At 48.8% G+C, this 20,807-nt stretch overlaps 1 protein-coding gene across 7 annotated transcripts in view; it reads right to left on the minus strand.

Annotated features, from left to right (window-relative positions):
* Positions 1–3,318: 3,318 nt before the first annotated feature.
* Positions 3,319–20,807, minus strand: part of NRP2 (neuropilin 2) — an 89,107-nt gene continuing 71,618 nt past the window's right edge. For 3 of the 7 annotated variants that reach the window (XM_071434735.1, XM_071434737.1, XM_071434736.1), the window contains exons 16-17: positions 7,388–7,456; positions 3,319–6,764 (exon numbers count right to left, since the gene is read on the minus strand). In XM_071434735.1, coding sequence (XP_071290836.1) covers positions 6,460–6,764; positions 7,388–7,456 — 374 coding nt within the window. In that variant the 3' untranslated portion in view covers positions 3,319–6,459. Of the gene's footprint in view, positions 6,765–7,387; positions 7,457–14,901; positions 17,800–20,807 lie in introns of those variants that run through there. The other 4 variants (XM_071434739.1, XM_071434738.1, XM_071434741.1 and 1 more) reach the window with 2 other exon arrangements.

Consider the following 20,807-nt stretch of genomic DNA (forward strand, 5'->3'; position numbering starts at 1 on the left):
CTCTCCATCTCAAATGCACCCAGACTACTTAAATCATCCTTATTTCTCTCAGAGGGAAGAGAGACTTTTGCTCTCCAAAACTTTTCACACCCTAAGTTAATAAAACTTCTCTGCTGAAAGGGATGGATGTGACACTCTGCTCAGGATTTCATGGCCGAGTGCTGGATTATTGCTGTGGTGTAAAAGGCTCCCCAGCCTTGGTAAGCACATTGAATGTCTTCTTAAAATATGAGGTTGAAATGCATTTGGCAACGGCTGTGTTGCTCAACACAGCCCATCACCGAGGTGTCCTGTGCCTCTGCTGAAGCCACTCTGCTTCCAGGGCTGCACAGAGAGCTGGGCTGGGAGCCAGGGCAGAGCTACTCTGTATAAACCCCAGAGACCAGGAGGGCAAAAACACTGCTAGAAATTTGGACAGTTTTTGTAGAGAAATCAAGTCTGTCATTAAGCATGAGGTTGGCAGCTGATCCAAAGGGTGACAAAGCAGCCCTGCACTGTGCCAGGAGGGACCTGATAGGAAATTATCAGCAACATCTGGGACAGCGATTTCCTCCAGGTTTGTAAACATTTAACCAAGGAAATGTTAGCAAAATCTATTGCAGCAAAGAGTCGTGAGCCACCAGCATGGGCTGGCTCACCCTGCAGCCCTCCAGCCACTACTGCAGCACAGGGAAGCAGAGCTGTATCTCTTCCCTTGATTTTTGGCACCCGGGCCGAGGCGGGGGCAGAGCTGCTGAGTGTTTAATGCAGTGCTTTCCATTTTGGATATTAGTAGTGCAACTGAGTTATGACACAGGAGCTGAGAGAGGAGTCATTCCCTCTCAACACATTCAGGATTAGTTATTTTCCCATTAAACTGCTTTAGACACGGTGAGTTTGTTGCCTCAAATGGGTCACTGCATGTAACAGGAGTTGATAGGAAAGCCTAGTCCTACCTGATCAGTGTGAGTGACAACATGGACCTATTGAATTTGATGCAAATTTTGCTACAGATGCTTACAGACCAAAACTCAGTGTCACCCTCTGTATTTACACCACAGGGCTCTGCTGAGCAGCCACAGTAAGGCTGAAAGGACACAGCAGTGGTGGCACTGGCTGCAGTCAGGTTCCCAGCGCTCAGCTCACCAGGAGTCAGCACCTGGGGGTTCACCAATACCTCTCGTGGCCAGGTGGGTTTGTCCATTTGGGGTGTAAAGGGGGAAGAAGTGAACTATTATTTCAGTGCAGCTATTGAACAGAGCCATCCAACTTTCATGGGAGGGGGCCATTGGAAGCTTCCCAATGGAGAGAATGTGCCTTTATGGGTGTTTGTCATCAGGGTTCAGGGGGCCTGGTAATTATGGAGGCAATGGACAGGCTCCCTGTGGTCCCTTCAGGGAGGGAGTGGAGCACCAGCCTCCCTGAGTTAGCCTGTCAAAGTCATTGTCCACAGCAAAGCTGGCACCAGGCTTTGCTCAGTCCTGTAGGATGGCTGGTGATAGTGCCAGGCTCCAGGAGACAGAGGCGTTCTTCGGAGAGACAGAAGAGAGTGAGGCAACGGGAGGCTCTACTTGCACCTGCCTGCAATTAATTAATTACGAATCCACTCATTAGCTCAGCCCCATGGCTCCCCTTACTGCCAAGCCCCCAGCTGTCCAGAGAGCAAGTCATTATTTGAAAAGATTTCCCATTAAATCCAGAAGAAAAGGAATATTTGAAAGAAGAAGGGGCAAGAGAAACAGCAAGGGTGCACACACGATTGCAATCAGCTGTAGAGGATGTGCAGGAGTGGCTGGATCCCCATCTTGGAGCAGCCTAAGAATGATGAAATAGATTTCATTATTCTGAATCAGCCCCTGATTACTCTTGTGCCATGTGAAACACCCCCCATAGCTCCCCACAGTCTGACCTCTGCTTGCAGTGGGTACCTTTGTGTGCATGGCAAATACACCGGGGCACTCCAGGTCCCACCCCATCCTGTCGGCTCCGCAGCAGCCCCGTCCATGTGCAATCCCGGCTTGTGCAGGAAAAAAACGCCTGAAGATTTAAATTTGGTACCTGCCTCCCCTTGGTGCCCAGGCAGCAGCTTCAGCCCAGCTCACAGGCTTCTAACCTCAGCCAGAGCACACATCTGCTTTGTGGGCCGTGTTTCTGTTGCCTGCTCTCTGCTGCCTGCGTTAGCTCCCTCTCACTGCAGTGATTTACAGGCGGTGTTACGGCAGGACAGCTCTGACACTGATTGAGTCGCTTATCTGCCGTCTCCGTCCTGCTCCCTGACAGCCTCTCCCCCAGGTATCAATCTGCACATCAGTTCTTTATTCCTAGGTGAGAGGAGAGCTGTCAAGGTTGCAGCTACACTGTCATCTTCATCTAAGCTGCCAGCCACCCTTCATCACTTAAAGACCCTCTTTAACACAAACGCTTTGGGAGGGGGTCACCGTGTTGGAGATGGCAGCAAAATTTCATTTGCTCTCAAGGTGCTCAGAGCTTGATGGATTGGCTCTTATTTGTCAGGGTGCCCATAAATAAACAAGAGTTTCCAGGCTGTAGGTTCAGCCCCACAGCTTCTCCTTTGTGCAGCCCTGCAGTGGCTCCTGGCTGCCTGCTACAGGGTACCAGGACCCCTGTGAGACACGAGGCCTCCCTAGGCCTGGGTTGCCACCAGGGCAGTGTGACAGAGAAGAGGTAGGGTGGAAAAGACAAGTATGTGGAGCAAGATTTGGCGTTGGGATTTGCCAGGAGTCCTCACTGTCTTTGTGATGAACAGGGCTGAAGCTGAACTGCAGAACACCACCCCATCCCATCACTGCCCACTTTAGCAGGTTCATAGAATCAGGACAGGGACATGCTGGGATACCAGCACCTGTACCCTGAGGTAGAGAAACTGTGACAGGCTGGCCCCCACCAGTGCACTTTAGTTCTAAATAATTTTTCTAAATTATTTTTAGCCTAAAACTGCACTGGTAAGAGTGATCCTCTCTGGGATCACTGGCAGCATTAGGCCATGGCACAGGGTGATAGGAAAGGACCTGCATCCACTTTGGGGTTTGCTCTCAGATGCTGCTTTTGGGCCAGAACAGCTTCCAGCCATCCCCAGCTCTGACAGGAGATGCTGTGTGTGTGCACTGGATCTGTGTTAAAACCCCATGTAACCTTGGTGTGCCACACAGCCTGGGGTAATCCAAAGGGACAAGCTGTGCACAGCAAAGGAGAGCAGTGGGCATGGTCCTGCGTGTCTCAAGTTGCACCTCATTCTGCTGGGGCCTCTGCTACCCACAGCCCTCTTCAGTTTGGTTTCCTTGTTGCTGCTCTTTCATGAATAAACAAGCCACTGAAACATAATCTCTACCATAATGTTTATTAAATAGTAATTTTAAAAGGTTTTTATACAAATCATATAAACACAGTTTTATTTTTTGTTTTGTTTTGTTTGTTACACCAAAGAATCACAGTAAAAGCTCTTTAAGTCCGTAAGTCCTGGCTCAGCCAGTAAATGGTCAAATACCTTGAACTGCAAACCTTGGAGAATTTCCATTTCTGCATATAATTTCTTAATGGTTTAATTCCCATGCTCACCTCCAGCACCTTCCCACAAAATGAAGTCACCCAGAACTACAGCCTGCCCATTAGCAACATGTCCTGCCGTGGGAAGCGTGTGGAGGCAACAGCCCATTTAAGCACAGGCATTAATGCCGATTTTCTTTTTATTTTCTGAAGTTCACAGAGGGAATTGCAATCAGCAAACCTAATCTATTTGCAGAGGAGGATGCAATGAATTGAATGCACCAATGACCTTTCCCCCCCTCCCTGTTGAAGTTACAATCAAACACAGTTTTCCATAGAACAGTAAAGCACCCGGCAGAGGTAAGTGAGGTATTGGCTGTGCAGCATGATCGGCCTTCTCTCGCCTGGCGAGCTCACACGTGGGCCCTGCCCCAGCTGCCAGGGGCCAGCGGGACACACGGGCTGGGCCCGTGCCACCTTAGTGCCAAGGTCAGCAGTACTCCCCTGCCCCAGATCAAGAGATACATTAACACGAGTCAGTCCCACAGAATAAGTCACATACACGATACATACAGAGAATTCACGTGCGTGTGCAAACACACTATTTCTGAATATATCTATATATGAACTCTTCTCTCTGTACGCCTACTAGACACCATAACATCACCTTTTTAATTATATATTTTCACCTATTGTTTGCCTAAGTTGGCTTTTCTACTGTATGGTCCTTTTCCATTCATCCTTCCCCTCTCTGGTGATTTGAAGGGAATGAAATCATTGAGCAGCAGCAATCCAGCTTTGAAATGGTCTGGTACATTTCCTCTCACTGCCTCTGTTTCTTTTGTACAGTAAAATAACACCCCTGTGGAATTTGTCTGTGAAAAACGCCAAAGGAAATAAGGTGATTTGAAAGGAGAATCAGAGACACATTTACTGCTGTTTTTGTCGGGTGCACAGTGTGAATTAGAGAAATGGAGGCTTTGTGTGCGCATCTCCGCGTGTGTACACCCACTGCAGAGGGGCCGATGACGCAGCTGCTCTGCCTGCTCCCCCAGCACATGTGCACCTTTCTCACAGCAGAGAAGGGGTTTTTTTCCCTAAAATCTTATTGTCCGAGGGAGCTCTTCATGAAACAGTAGTCAAATGTTCCTATTCCCACAGTGCCAAGGAGTAGCTGTGGCACTGCTCATGTGTCCATGCTCATATCCTCTCCAGATGTTGCTTGTGTCCCCAAACACCTGGGCTCCTGCACGATGTGTTTGTGGGCCTGGGCAAACTGAGCTTCACAACACATCACATCTTTGTCAATAGCAGTTGGTGAGGAAAATGATGCCATCCCCACCCCAAACTACTTGCCAGGTAAAATGTAAAAACCAGGACATGCCAGGTATTACCAAAGAGCCCCTGGAAAAGCAAACCCAGTATGACAGAAAGGTTTCTAATTTATCTATGTGCAAGCTGATAGAGGTGATCCACCTGTACTGAACTGGAAATGAAGGCATTGCTTTGGGGTTCAGCATTTCAACTCTTTTTTTCTCCATTCAGTTATTTTCATAACACTCCTGTCCCACAGCACAGTGGTAAGAGGAGAGGTACCAGCTGCCACAAAAAGTAGCCAGACCATTTGAAAGTAGAAGGACCAGATTTCTGCTGGGGTCTAACTAGCAGAGAGTGGTGAAGAAGAGCATTTTGTGGGGAAGGATGAAGGCCTCACTTGCTTTTTGCTACAGCACTGATCATCAGCTGGAGGAAAAATACTTCTAAGGCACTTGTTCAAAGTAAAAAAAACAACCAAACAGCTCACAGATAGAACTTGGGGGTTTTGCTACTAATCAGGAGCAGTGCAGCTTTGCTCCAAAGGGGATGTGGTGGCAGCTGTTTGGTCCAGCAGTGCTGATGGCACCAGCTCACACCCCCCAGCTCCAGGGACAAGGGGAGCATCAGGAAGGTGAGGGGGTGCCAGTGGGCACCATGGCCAGGCTTCCCAGGGCTGTGGGCATGGCTCCAGCCTCCTTCCCTGTTCATTTTCCCTTCCTGGCACTTTGGAGAGGCTTCAGCACTGTGCCTCAAGTCAAACCCCAAGTGAAGCCCCCTTCCCAAAGCCATTGCCTAAGCGCCACCAACCCGACAGGCTCTATCTTTCCTTTGCTGCAATTTTCTCATTATAGCAAAAATTAAATGGCAGGCTCAAGAGGGATGGGAGATTCAAATAAAGGCCTTCCTGATGAAGGCCTCTGCTGTTGCAATCAAAGATATGGATTTAATAAATGGCTCTTATTCACAAATCACTTTAAGGCTCTTCAGCTTTTCTCAAAGAGGTGCTTCTACACATAGGGTTTCCCTTCTGTTTTCTTTCTTAATGATTTCAGAAAGCGCTGTTGTTACTGTTGACAGTAAAGCCAGTATCCCACCTTTCCCCTGCTACCAGGAGAAGAAGGAAAGTCGAAGGTAACAACATGCTTCCGTTTTCAGGACCGCAAACTGCAGCTTCCTGTTCTTAGTGTGGCGTGCACAAATCCCTACATTGATATCTGGACGGAGTCTAAAATGGACAGGGGCTCCGTGTGTGTGTGTGTTATTTCTAAAGAAATCCCTCAGCCTTCTCAGCAACTTACCAGAGAAAGGAGGTGGGAAATAACAACCAACATTTAGTTTCTCACATCCAAAAGGTAAACCAGGCTCCCTTACCACATCCAGCCACTCACATCAGCAGAATATGAAGATGAACAAACAAACAAGGGGCTCAGTCCCCCCTTGCCCGGCACAGTCTGGTTTGCAGGAAAGCCACTCGGTCCTGGTGGAGTGTGACCCAGCAGCAAGATCTGATGGCAGGAGCAGTGCCTCTCCCCACTCCTGCTCCCCTCATTCCCTGTTATGGCATTCAGTTCCCATAGAAAATGGCAAAAAAGTACAAAAGTACCCCTCTGCCAGCCCACCTCACCGGGCACAATGCCAAGGGTGATCCCCAGGCACCCATCAGGCCTCCGAGCAGCACTTCTGGTGGTTCATCTTCACCTTGTGCTTGATGCCATCGTACAGTTCGAAGTTGTAGTTCTCCAGCGTGGTGGAGCTCCTCGAGGACAGCCCGGCGTACGAGCACGTGCAGTAGAGGAGCAGACCCGCGCAGATGGCCCCAAGGAGGACACCCAGGGAGCTCATTGCTATGATGGTCACCAGGATGGGATCCAGGGTGTACAGCCAGCTTTTCTCTTTGTCCAGCTTCCCGGTTCCTGGAGAGTTAGTAGAGAACAGTGTGTCGTTCCTATCCGATCCAAAGTAATCTGCAGTGGAACGGGCACTTATTATCCAGGGATCACTTTTTACTTCCCCCTCACCTTTTTACATTTCTAACTTGGAGCTGTGATGGCTTTACAAGAGTTAAAGTATATATAGGGGATTATCTCAACAGGATTCACTAACCCAGGTCTAGAAATCATGTGAAGCACCCAACTGGCAAGAAAGTTTGACACCCTGATTCACTTTTAGACATCAGACTATTGACATAATGTGCAAGCATTCTAACCCACCAAAACTCTGGACCTTCCAGTGCCACTAGGTTCAAATCAATCTGTCACAGGTTTCAGACTTAATTTTCTTGATTTACAAGTCAAAATGCCATGCAAGCAGCAATTAATGCTTAAAAGATCAGTTTCACTCGTCCTAACACAAATACAATACATTGACTTCGCAAGGTTGCTGGCTGTTGGAAAACAGGAAAAGAAAACCAATGCCTTTGAATGCTAAGCCATCACTTCAATGTATGTTCTCAAGTGTGCTCTAGCTCCTAACAGCACTAAAGTTGAGATTTGTGAGTAATCTGAGCATCTGATACTGAAACACAGGCTGTCACAGCTGAATTGTCCACACGCATATGGACAATGTCCATGTCCATTTGCATACCAACCTGGATCGTCGTTGTCTTCAAAGTCTTGCTCAGAGCTTGGGAATTCATCCTCCATTCTCGGGAAGTTCACTAGAACAACAAAATGGGAAGCACTGTTTGTTAAAAGAGGCCTTCTGGCAGCATCATTGTCACTGCTCACTGGACTGTGAGACCAGCCAGAAGAAAGTAATTGTTAAACTACTACAAGGCTCTTCCTTGTGGAAGGAGTAGGAACTCATTATCTTCCCTTGGCCAAAGTCAATGAAGACTCTTGCACACTTGAGAGAAGAGGATCTTCACACTATGTCACATTTCATAACCACCAGATCACCAGCTTTTAAGAAGAAAAGAGAGTGAGCAAAAAGCAAAGAAATCAGACACCTTGAATAGCACTAAAATATTGTCATTGGTGCCTCCATAATGGCCATAATTCACTATTAACATGCTCATGGGTATTACCCTTACACCTTTGAGTAGGATCTTAGTGCCTGTCATTACTTGCCGCTAATGCTGGATCCATTTAGCACACACTCTACTTTTCATATTTTCCCATATGTCTGACTGGATATAGACCTTCAATGACCCAGTTCCTCTTTGGGTTTCAGATAAATTCACAGTAATTTGAGGAATTTATGTGTCTTCATTATATGTTTTAATACAAAAGCTGGTTGAAAGGGAGAGAGAGGCAAATGGTCATATCTAGGCCCTTATGTTAACATTTCCCTAATCCAAATTCCTTTTAGTGGTGACATCTCTTTCTATTGTTCAGCACAGACCAAGGACTAGCAACCAAATGCACATATTATAATCTGAGCAGAAGTAAGTTATTTTCCTGTGCAGTATTCCTATCATTTTCTCTGCGTACAGTTACCATGGCTCTTTTCCACTTTTTCAAAAGAAAATGTCTTTTCATTTCAATCTGTGAAGAGTTTTCAAAGCTGACTGTAACTTGGGGTACTCAACTGAGAAGGTGTCTTGAAATGATCAGGAATGCAAAAAATCAGGGACTAGAAAGCGCTAGAAGTCACACCTTGGAAGTAGTTGTGATTGGAACCAAGATTACTTTATGCCTTGTGCCAAAATGGCAAGAAGAGTTTAAAGAGGTTACTTACAAATAACCAAAACTAAAGACTGTAACTTGTACCTAAAAAGCCACATGCTAAGAAATTACTCAAAACCTTATAAAAGAACATTTCTGCATATTTGCATGGATATTTAGGACTTGAAAAGGCCTCCTGAATTGTCAAATACATTTTTTTGCTATCCCAGACAATGTGTCAGGCAATGCATGCCAGGGACATGTCAAGGTTCACTTCCAGAGCGGGTCTCTGCTGAAATCCATGCTGCCCCAACACCACCTGACCTCTGCTGGAATAATGACACCTTCTCATTCCTCAGGCAGAATTGTATCTGCACCCAAAGAATGAAGGGATTTTTTTGAATTTGCAAGTGAACCTGGCAACAGGAAGGCTCACAGCCCAACACCTGCCCCTCCTGCCGATGAGTTCTGCATCGAGTGAGTCAGTTAAGCTGACTCAAGGCTGCTGGTACCTTGTCGAAGAAACACAGGTGCACACTGCTTTCTGTAAATCCTCACTTTAGCGGTGAGTTCACATGATTTCTCAACAGTTCTCGAACTGACAGGCCCAGATGGCAACATCTTAGGGCTGGGAGAACTGCCTGAGGGCCTCTTGCAAACATTTAGATCCAAACATGTGGAAAAATAACTTGCAAAGCATTTCACACGTGGAGACGTCTGAGCTGCTAGTCACCCATTGGAAGACAAGCAGTGAGATTTGCCATCCGGGTCACCCACACAACCCTACAGAAACTGTTTGTTGCTTAAAACTGTATGAGCAGAGGTCAAAATTAGATGACAGTCTGCCCAAGGAGTCTATGTGTGGAGAAAGGCTCTTGGAAGTCATTTGACATTCCATATTGTAGCTGCTCTAAATTTTGTGTGAGAACAAGCTAGCAATTTGATCCTTTTGTAATTTCCCAGGGTAGCCTTGAGGGAAAAGCCAGAAATAAAAAAGTATTGGTTAATCAACACTTTCAAAAGAACACCAGTTCTTCCAGCCTGAAAGGAAGGAGCACTGGGAAAACTTGAAAAGAGAGAACATTTATACAAAAAGCCCAGCCTAGAATCTGTTTACTCTTCTAGTGATTTGCTCAATTCCCCATGCTAATACAACTCTTAAGTCCTGCTTAAATGATATCTTCCTACTTGCCTACTTTCCTTCCTCCTCAGGCCCTCATTCTTCTGTTCCCCACATGCCATTTCATTGCTATTTGATTGTATGTTATCATGCAGGGCTCTACACCCTCCGGAAAGCTTTAGAAAAATGTAATTCGACGTTTCTTTTTCCATACTGGGGCTTCTCGAGTCATTAACTGAATCAGCTCAGGCTGTGTGGGTGTCTGTGGGAATTGAAGCTGGTGGTCTCAGTTCAGTTCCTAGTGGAGATGATTTAGAATCCAGCCTGTCACAGAATCTAGCCTGCTGTTTGTCATCAGTTAGCCTCCTTTGGGACAAGTCCCAGCAATACGTTGACAAGTAGAGCAGGCCACAGAAGGCAACTCCCTTAGAAAGTGGTCCCCAGAAAAGCCCTGCAAGCTGGTGGGCAGAATGGGAGAAACATACATCAATCTGTGTTGTGGAAAGCTGCTTCCTTAAAGGGCAGATTTCAGGCACAACTTACCTTGCATTTTAAAAGGGAAAAAGTATTCTGGAGAAAGGTAGTCAAGAAAGTTAGGGGGAAACTGTAATTAAATATGAGGAATTATTTCTCCTGAGTGAAAGGCCATTTTTAAAGCCCATGTGCCAAATGATAGCTGTGAGCACCTAGCCAGTCCTGGCCAAAAGATGATATTAGCAATGATTTTGGAAACAGCCAGATGCCAAGAAAGGCTGTTATCTGTTGGATCTGAGAGCACTGCCAGCTAAAAGGCTAATTTATGGGACCTGGAAAAAGAAAGATAAAATTCTAATCAGACAAGGGCTGATTTAATACCATGTTTGTATGAACTCACACAGAGGGAGAGCAGGAGAGAATTAGTATTTATATAGAGATTAAAGAATTTCAGTGTACATCTGTTTTAAAATAGTAGCAGGGGTGGGAGGGATTGTGCCAGGGTGGTGACAGGGGCAGGAGAGCAGTCAAGGTTCTCTGGTGTCCCACACAGACATAGACACATGCCCATGGCAGGAAAGCTCTCCAAACCTGCCCGAGGCAGCTCACCTCTCCAAAGCTGAGCTCACCATGTCTCATGGCACGTACTTCCCACCACCACAGGTGCTCAATGCCAGCCCTCCTGCACGGGCTTACCAGCAGCAGCACCACCTCTGGCACAGACCCCCATGACAAGCCAAGAACTATTGCTTTGGAGAGAACACCCAGCCCTGATTGCTGGAACCCGGACACATTCTTCCAAGGCAAATGACAACTGTCAAGAAAAAAAATTGCTGTTTCTTTCCAGCCTGACTTTGTCTGGTTTATGTCCAGGCACCAGGTGCTGCCTCCTGCCAGGTCACTGAGGGGAGCTCAATCACCCTGGGGCAGAGCTCTATCACCTGGCATCTCTCTCTGCACACAGGCATTTGCAGATTATCTGTGGTGTCTCTTGGAGTCTTTCTGGCTGAACAAAATGAGCCTCTCAGCAGGAGGTGCCTTTCCCAAACAATATATCAAACTTGCAGTAATTTCCAGATCTTTTTATTGCCTGCCTAGAGCCACTCTGGCACAGGATAGCCTGGCCTGGAGAGCATGCAGGATGCACTCCCACCATCCCTGTGCTCCTGCTCCCCACTTTCTGCAGCGGTCCACAAGCTCTGGGGCTGAAAGCCATGCACCAGGGGATGGGTGCTTTGTGAGCTCTGCTCCTTACAGTCTTCCATTCCCAGTAATATCTGTGGCTGTGCCTGATGGGACAAAAAAAGCAGAGTGTGTAGGAGGAAGAAAAACAAATTGCTGGTTTTGGGGAAATAAGCAGCACATGGTTGTTTCCCCACTGTGGAAAGGACTCGAGGGCAGCCAGCTACACGCTCACCCCTCTCTCCTGCTGCTACCACATCCCTCTTGGCCAGTGCTATCCTGCCCAGTGAAGGGAGCGTAGGAGGTACACTGCTGCTCTGCTGCCAAACAAGTGCCCGTGAGGGTCTGAAACATTAAATGCAGCCAAAGCTAGGAAAATGGGGTCAGAAATTGACATTTCCCAGTCTTGGCATAACGAGACAGAGCCCCGGCTCTGCTCTCATCCTTGCTTTTCTCTCTTTGCTCATTCCCAGTCCTTTTCTCTCCACAGCAATAGTGTGACTCCAACACACATCACTTTGTTTTGACACGGCGGAGCAGCCGCCGTGGCCTCGCCTTGACACCGCTCTGCTTGGCGCAGCGCTGCTCCTCTGGCTGGGAGCCCCGGGGCTGGGGGGGCACCTCCCACCCTCGGCAAATGGAGAGGCACCGCTCACAGCAGCAGCACAGGCTCCAAGCAGAAACACTCCCTCGCAATCCCCCATTGCTCTATTTCCAGCTGAAAATCCACCTCACTTCTCTCTTTCCCACTCCTCCAGAAACACAGGACTACTTTAGTTTACAGAAGGGATAAATCCCTGCCAAATTTCAAATTAAAACAGTGCTTTGGCTACAGCTGAGCATCAAAGAAAGCAAACAAGCTGCCACTCCCTGGCTTGGCCTCCCTCTGCAGTGCAGGAACTGCTGGACCTTATTCTCAGATTGCCTTGGGGCTGCCCTGGTGGCGGCCAACTGTGCACACCTCAGACCACCACAAAACCATTGTCAAACTGAGGGGCATGGATGATCTCTTGCAATCCTTGGGCTTCCCATATGAAGATACGGTGGGAAAGTATGGCTGGGCAGCTGAAGACCCCTCCACCAAAAGCACCTGGAGACATGGAGCCAGGCTGGGTGTTTGGTGTGGAGGTGGCCATGAGCAGGCAGCTATTTCCAGCCGTGGTGCTGCCCTCCAACATGTGGCACCTGGCCCTGCTGAACGCACAGCAGGTGGCCAAGGTGGCTACCCAAAATGAGTACCCTGCCAACCCTCCCTGCAGCAGACACATCCCCCATTGCAGCCTGACCCCTTCTCCAGCCCTGCTTTTGCACCTCCCCTCAGCAGTGGCACCGGGCCAAGGAAACAGTGGTGGTGGCATGTGTGTGTATGGCATGACTGTGGCATTACACGGTGTAATCCTCTCCTCTCCCCCTCTCAGCTCTGGAGAACCCAGGTAAGGAGCTGCCATGCAGGTTCTGCACTCTGTGCTGAGCTCACCTACCCCAAACCGAGCGGCTCCTCGGCGAAGGGCGGCACTGGCCCCTGCTGCCACGGAGCTGGGGGAGAAGCTGGCAGCCCTGTGGCATCCTGGTATGTTTATCACCCTCCCCGTTGTTGCTGTTTGTTTTTACAGTGCAGTGGCTAACAACACGATGCCTCAAACTGGCAGTCACGCCTGCAGTTTCTGCTCAGAGCCGCCAAAGCCTGTGATGGAGGAGCTGTGGCAGAAAGCCAAGCGGCTGTCCAAGCTCGCCTCGGGGCCTCGCCTGCTGTCTGCACGCCTCACTCTGCCCCTGACACGGGCTAAGTGGGGGCTGGCCCTGGTAAAGTCAGCAGGTTTTCACAGGGTTTCTAGAGGGACAAAAATCCAAACACAGCCCCACACACAGCCTGGTTTCTACCTTGTTCCCTTGCAGGTGGCAGCAGAGGCGTTTCCACCAGGCCAGGAAAAGCCAACTTCACCCCCACAGCCCGGGAACAAGCAGCTCTGGGCACCCTGTGCCAAGTGCCATCCTGCAGGTGCCTGCCCTGGCAGGAGGCTGACCCAACTGTGCGGCTGGTGACTGAGCTCTGCAGCCTGCTCCTGCCCGATCAGCCATCTCAGGCACGCTGACATTGCCAAGGCACAGCAGCGCCTTTCCCACGGCACCCTTTGCTTTGCCAGGTCAGTGCTCCCTCTCTCACATGACTGTTAGGCACTGGCTTTGCCCCAGTGCTTACAGAGAGCGCCCATGGACCCCCTTCTGCTCCTTCAGCACAAAACCAACTGCAGAGATAAGATAAAAAGATTGACACCATCACAGCACATACCACTAGGGAGCCACGCCCAAAGCCTCCCCGTGACACACAGGACACAATGCTGTTCCCTGAAAAACAGAGCCCCCACTGCTCCCCCAAAAAGTTTTCCTCTTTTTTTTTTTTAAGTAGACACATAAATGCCTGAAGTTACTGGCAGAAGAGTTTGCATCAAAATCACACTAAGCTGTATTTATTTCCTTAAACAAAGCATGCTAATTTTAGCTGCTTTCTTCCCTAGGATGTGCTGCAGCCTGAGCAGCACCCAACTCTCCGGCCAATCTGTCTGTGGCGCACGTACGGAATAATTAATCCTGAACGATTTCTCCCTTTTCGTCTGTTTACTTAACAGAATTTTTTTCTTCCTTGTTGGGAAGCCATCAGTCACTCTCTCTCCCTCCCTGTTTTTCACATGTGCATATTTGTTTTGAATTTTGCTTGAACAGTCGCTGAAGTGTACAAAATGCAAATTACAAGTGTAATTTGCTTTGCTGTACAATTACAGGGAAAAAAAGCCCTCTCCCAAAAAAGCAGCATGGGTACTCAGCTTTGCTTGTGTTTGAATAGCCAGTGTGAGGGATCACATTTGAATTATTTTTTTGTTGATGGCCTGAATTCCTAGTAAAGTCAGGAAGTTTTGTTGCAAAGCTGAGCTTTATGCCAGGGTAAAGAATATGAGAGAAGGAAAATAAAGAGGGAAGGAAAAACCTCTCAAACTTGCAGCAAAATATATTTCACATGAAATGTGATGCTGCTGACTCTGCTGAAGGGGTGAAGGGTGCACATAGGGAAGATGGAAAGCAGAACTGCTGCAGCAGAGGTCCCTGTAGTAACAAGTTGGGAGGACTCAGGTGGAGGGAAAGCAGGGACCTACACCTGTCCAAACACTCGCACAGGTCCCCTGCACAGTCTGACACGCAGAAACAGGGACTGCAGAGAAGAGGAAAGGAAAGCATTGCTGCTTTCATTATTAATTTTGCTAATGGCTTACCCATTTTTTGCTGAGCTCAGGGAGGGAGCATGTGGCTCAGCTGAGCTGGCAGCCAGGCCAGCCCCAGGGGCCCTGGAAAGTCGGATGTCCTGTCTCCAGGGGCCCCAGCTGGAGAATTTCTGTGTAATCACACTGAGCAATTTAGCACTTAGGCAACGCTGGTGAAATCCCCAAACAATCCCAAGAGTCAGTCCAGCCTCCCCAAACTCCCATAAGGCCTGGTACAAATGTAATGGATCTAAAAGCTGCTGTTAATACCCAATCCTGAGTGCAGCGAGGCAGGGAGCCCACAGCATCTGGGCTGCTGGGAGCTGGGTCTGCACGCAGCAGGAACTGGAGCTCCACTTGGCTAAAAGGAATAGTCCTGATGCTCCAAAGAGTTTTGGAACTCTCCTTTGCTTCAACCCACAGCGTTGTCATTAGCAAAGAAAGAAGAAGAAAGAAAAACCCCAGATATTTGTATAAAAATATCATCATTTTATTACATTCCACACAATACATCTTCAAAGAATTTCAAATTTCCACAAGATATTTTTCACACACAGGCAACTGGGCAATGCTGGGGATGTCAGGGCTCAAGGAGCAGGGGAGAACTGGGAGTAAAAATCGAAGTGACCTTCTGTTTTGTCTTTGGTGATTTTGGTTTAAAAGACAGGGTGCCACATTCTCCTCTCTGACACACCAATGCACACTTGCTAAGTCTGTGGGGGTGAACCTGGTCAAAGTGAAATCGTCTGAACTAGGGAGACTGAGCTGACTTTGGAAACGGGACAATATCATCTGCTGACATGGCTTGGGCTGACTTGAAAGTAAGCACATGCCAGTATTTCACATCTGTTTTAATTTGCAGCTGACCAAGGGGGATAGGAATCCACATCCCAAACCAGATGCACTGCAACACCAGTGCTGTGTGATGAGGAGGCTCACACTGAAAGCACTCTTACCCTGGAAACTCCTCTCCAGGGACCTTTCAATGGCACTGCCTTCCAGGTGGCAGGAGCTCCCTGGGTCTGTTCTGGCCCTGTGGGACAGGCATGTCCCTGCTGCTCTCCAAAACCTTGTGGGAGCCAGGCCCAGGTGCCATGAGCACCCACCATACCTAATGTGCTCACCATGGCACATCACCCTGGGCTTTTCTGCACTCCTTGCTTGTTTCAGCCACTTGCTGCTGCAGCTGAGAGGATCCCACTGAAATCTGCTGTGAAACCAGCACGGGGAACTGAAACTGGCTGCACGAAATTAAGGCAAGGATGGGGATAGAGTGACACCCCCATTGACAGAGATCCCCTTGGGATAGGGCTATGCTGCAACAGAGGCCAATACCACTTCAGCACAGTTTGTATTTTTACTTTTTTTCCCAGACCAAAAGGCAGCTCAAGACTGCAGGGAAGTTAACAGAGCTGCTCATCTTGATTCATTTTATGCAATATTAATGGGCAAAGGAGGGATGGGCACTAGCAAGTTTAGAAGGGGGGAGGGAATCTGATCAGTCATCACAGATGGACACAAACAAGATGGAGAACCTTGCTCACTGGAGGTACTTTTTTTGCCTGCAAACAGATTAGGGTTAAAAATTCAAACCACTTTTGCATGTCATCATTCAGTAATTTATATAAGGCATTTCCACTACAATACACTGGGCCATTCAACAGTCAGAGGCATGTGGAGGCTCCTCCTTGCCTCCCCAGTTAAAGCAGCAGCAATAGCTGGGCCCCCCAGGTGCACTGGCTGGGCTTGGCTTGCTAGATGTTACTGGTGCTCTAAGAAGCAGAACATTAGCAAACGCAAAACTGACATTCTAAAAAGTCAACGGGCAATTTTTATGATTCAGCAGCTATGGATTGGGCAGAAGGAAAAAAATCAAACCCAGAAAAGGGAACTATACTTCTCCCTTGAACATTTCTAGCAGAAAGACAAGGAGGAGCCCTCTCCCCCTTCCCTGTGTAAAAGCAAAACCATCAGCACCCAAAGTGAGGATACTTATTAAATAAATAAACCTTCAATTCTCAAGAAACTACAGTATTTAGCATCCACTAAGACCTGCTGAAGTCTACGTGTTACCCTAAGGCTGGCTTTAACAGATACAAACAAAACATTCATTATGAGCTTCTCTGATATAAGGCAACTTTAAATAGATTCACTTGCAGGTGGGGGAAGAGGAGGGCTTCCCCTCCCTCTTCCAAACAATGGCTGTGTTTTCATGTTGGCTGCAGAAAGAATAAAATGGAGAGATCTCTTGCTTTTTGAATGTCTATGGACCTCTCTGGATTCTTCTAGCCACCTGAGGCGGACATTCCTACTGTCCAGCCTGGCCTTTTCTCAATTTGCACCCAAGACATTAACACTATCAAACAAGAAACCCAGCCAAAGCTAGATAAGGCAACAAAAAAGCATTGCTCTCTTCCCCAGGTAAACAAATCAGGGCATTCACCATAAACACGTCCCAGACCTTCCAGAGAGGAGGTGGGAAGGAGGGAAAATTAACAACAACAAAAACAAAAATAAAAGCATTCCCTGTGCAAGTAGAAGCAACAACAAGCAAATTAAAAAGGGGCTGTTTCTAAATATACATTCAGTCAGTCAGACACACACAGTCCCATGCACACTCACACACGCAGGTTTAGCACATGCACACGAGCCTCACACACAAGCTTCCAGGCTCACCATCAGGTTCCCTTGCAGGTTGCCTACAGGGAGGAGAAAAAAATCCCAAAACCCAAAGAAGCTGACCAACAACAAAAAAAACCAACTCCCCAAACAAACACAACAAAACAAAATAAACCCCCACCTGACACCCCAAGTATCTTTGAAAAGTAATAGAAAGGGAGTGTTCACTTTTGAAGTGAAGGGGCGGTGTGTCTCTTCTGGCGATCCAAGATGCAGCATTAGTTTAGAGTTTGTAAAAGATCTGGGGAGGGCTGGGGGACGGAGAAGGGATGGAGATATCTAAGAGTTCACACGTATGCTAAGTAAGGAAAAAAGTGCAAAACTGAGGCAACGTATTTGAAGTCTTAGTTTCTGTCTGTCTGTCTGTTTTGTGTTTTGTTTGCTTTCTCGTTCCTGTTCGGCTCTCAGCAGCGCAAGCTGGGGTCTTGCTCTAGTTTTATGGTTAGGGTGGGCTCCACGGCCACAGGGGCCCCGTTGGCATAGTGGGAGGTTTTGTAGGTGATGGAGTGATCACTCTTCTTGGCCGCATAGCGGAACCGGTGGTAGTGGAGCACAAGGGCCAGCGCGACGGAGACCAGCACCACAACAGCACCTCCGGCGGCAATAACGTAATACCAGTAGGCTGGGATGGGCTGCACTGACACCGTGTCCACTGTGGGCTCGGTCCCTGGCAGGAGGGTTGCCCCTGGGAAGGAGACACAGAACAGGGTTGCTAGGTGGGAGGCATGCAGACGCACAAAAAGAAACACACATGCTTTCAAGAGTACAGCACGGAGCAACACGAGGTCCCACAGCCGCCTCCAGATACAGGGCGTGCTCCTAGGGGAGGGCACAGACTGGCATTTGCTGAGCCCACATTTTCAAGGGCCTTTCCCTTCCCTTTTAATTAATCAGGCTGCCTGGAACGCAATACAAATTCCATATGCACTATTATTACTGTTATTTTTGGCATCAATGAATGTTTTTTCCCCTTCTTTATTTTGGCCATCTCCAGATCAGCCACCTGGTTTTGTCTCCACATGGCAGATGTTGTCAAGCAGTGACAGAACACATCACGTTCGTAATTGGAAGTAAAGCATAATCTCAGATGGCTGAGGAAGTTACCACAGGAGACTGGGAAAGAGATTACAGGGAGAAGCATTTGTCATTCTTACTGCAAAGACAGAGAAGAAGTTCTCTGTCTGAAAGTGCTCTGCACACAGGTCTAGTCTCACTAGGTGCCCCATTCACAGACCTACACAAATTTCCTTACTATTTCTTGAAGCAAGAAGGGATGGTAATAATTATTAATAGGGCATGGGCTGCAAAATTCAACCCAATATTCAGACAAGAAACTTATGCTCTCTGCAGCTTCAGGAAGCCAAGACTATGGATTCATGCTGATAAAGCACCACACCTCGGGAGGGCTGGAGAAGCACCTGGCTCCCTTGAACTCATGGGCAGGCAGTGCCCAGACTCAGCCCAGCCACGGCCAGCCCTTCCTGCTCTTGCAGCTGCGGCGTGTTGCAGGGCAGGGCTGCTGTCCCTGGCTGGGTCACTTGGGGACATCCTGCCCACATCTGTGGCTCAGGGGGCCCACACAGCCTGCATGCACCGGCAGCGCCCACGGCAGGACCGCTCTGCACTGCTGCTGCTGCTCCCACCTCCCCGGCAGCACTCCCGGGGGAGAGCTGAAAATAACTAGGGAGGGAGGTATTTTTGCACCATGTTTATTTACTGGTTACTTCAAGGGGGCTGCAGTGCCCAGGGAAATTCTCAGGAGGGTTTGCTCTGCTGCTGGACACGTTGACCCCCTTCCTGTGCTCACCCTCTCCTCCTGCCCCTGGCTGGCTAGTGGGGGGCAGCTCCCTGACTTGGTGCTGGCCTGCAGAACTTTGGGGGCTCCTGGGTTTGGTGTCTGCACATTGTTGAACTCTGTGCTAACCAAGCTCCAGCTCGGTTTCCTGAGCAGGCTTGGAGGACGCCAAGGGGAAAACACAAAACAGTGCAGGATGCGCTCAACTTTGCCAGCAGCAAGGGCATCTTGCAGCACAGCCTCTGCCCTCCCCTACAAACACTGCCTAACAGCAGAGTCACTGGCTGGAAATTTGGGATGGCGATGGCTTTGCTGCTAGTGGCACAGGAGATGAGGCAAAATGATGGTTCCTCTGCCACTCACAAGGCTTTTCTCCTCTCCCTATTCCTCAAAAACTGGGCACAGGGACTAAAACCAAGAATGAACAGTGCACCCAGATGAATAGCTACAACAACAACAAAAAAAAAACACCTCAAAAGCTAGGAAAAAAACACACAAGCAAGACAAATCCTGCTTTTATAGAGCAGGAGGCTGGGAACCACCCACATATTTGTCATTGTAGGCAAGGAACTCGGATGTCTCAGGAGAAGCCTAACTGGAGATATGCTGCTCTCAACCTGTCTCACCCCAGCTGCCCCTCACCATCAGGAGCGGGGGTGGCCCTGTCCCTGCTGCCCCCCAACAGTGCCTGCAGAAGGGGCATACAGGCTGGGCTGTGCGCTGAGGATGGCAAAGGTAGGGAGCAGGCAGCCCTCTGACCTCCTTCCCTAACTCCACTGGGCATGCTGGTTTGGGGAATGAAAGCATCACACCCCTGTGCCTCCCCAGCAGCTGCTGCCCCTCACCTGTCTGCATGGGGGTGGCAGTGTGGGACATCCCATGGGGGCTGCTGCCAGCTCCCTGGGAGGCTGAGCATGTTCAGTGCTGCCTTGAGCCTCACTGATAACCCCCCACTGTCTCTCTCCACAGATCCAGCTGGCTGAGCTGGCCCAGACCCGAATGTGACCCAGCACCATCCCCAATGGATCAGCAACACCTCTCCTGTGCCTGACAGCATGGGGGTGCTGGGCTGACCCCCAGGGAAATCGTGGGGCTGATTGCTGTATAGAGGCCACTTGTGTTTACACTTGGTGACAGTCTCTGCTTACATAGCACCTTGTTTCAGTGAGAGATTTACAAACAAACAGCCTCTCACACCACTGATATGCACCAGGTCCCATGGTGGGAGCTGGGATGGGGAGAGGGGCAGGTGTCAGGGGTGACAACAGCCCCTGAGTTTCAAGAGAGTGGGAGGAAGGCTTCCTGCTGATGGTTGTACATTGCCCAGTGGGAGGCTGAGTGTGCAAAGGGTGGGTCTGGCCAGAGAGGAGCACGTGCCATAGTGCCCAGCCTGCAGCCCTTGCCCCTTCCCTGTGCATCTCTGCCTGCCTGGGGATGGAGGGAAGCAGCATGATGTACTGAAGATGATCCTGCTTGTGGGAAAGGTCCCTTGGGGAACTCAAGCTGGCTGCAGCTTCAGGACAGCCCCTGCTTGGCCCTGACCCACCCCAGATGTCCCAGCCAGGGATTCAAGCATGAGGGTGGTGCAGAGCCCTTCCTCAACCCCCGTTTCCACACTGCATGGTCCTGCTGAGGAGATAGCAGAAGTCTGGAGAGTTCATTTAGCAACTGAAGTCATTAAGGAATCACACTCAGTTGTCTCTAAGCCCTAATGAAGCCAATTCCCAGTATTAATGATTGTTCTTCCTTACATTGCCAGACACTAAATATAGCTGCCCATCCACTCAACACACAGAGCTGATGTTATCTGCTCTGTTTTTACTGGCTCTGCTGCTCTCTGGAAGTTTTCTGTTATATTAGTGGAGAAGTTCACTGCTCAGGGAGATGGAAAAAAAAAA

This window comes from Agelaius tricolor, unplaced genomic scaffold, assembly GCF_023055355.1.
Source record: "Agelaius tricolor isolate 1412-34295 unplaced genomic scaffold, bAgeTri1.0.p SCAF_10, whole genome shotgun sequence".
Lineage (NCBI taxonomy): Eukaryota > Metazoa > Chordata > Aves > Passeriformes > Icteridae > Agelaius > Agelaius tricolor.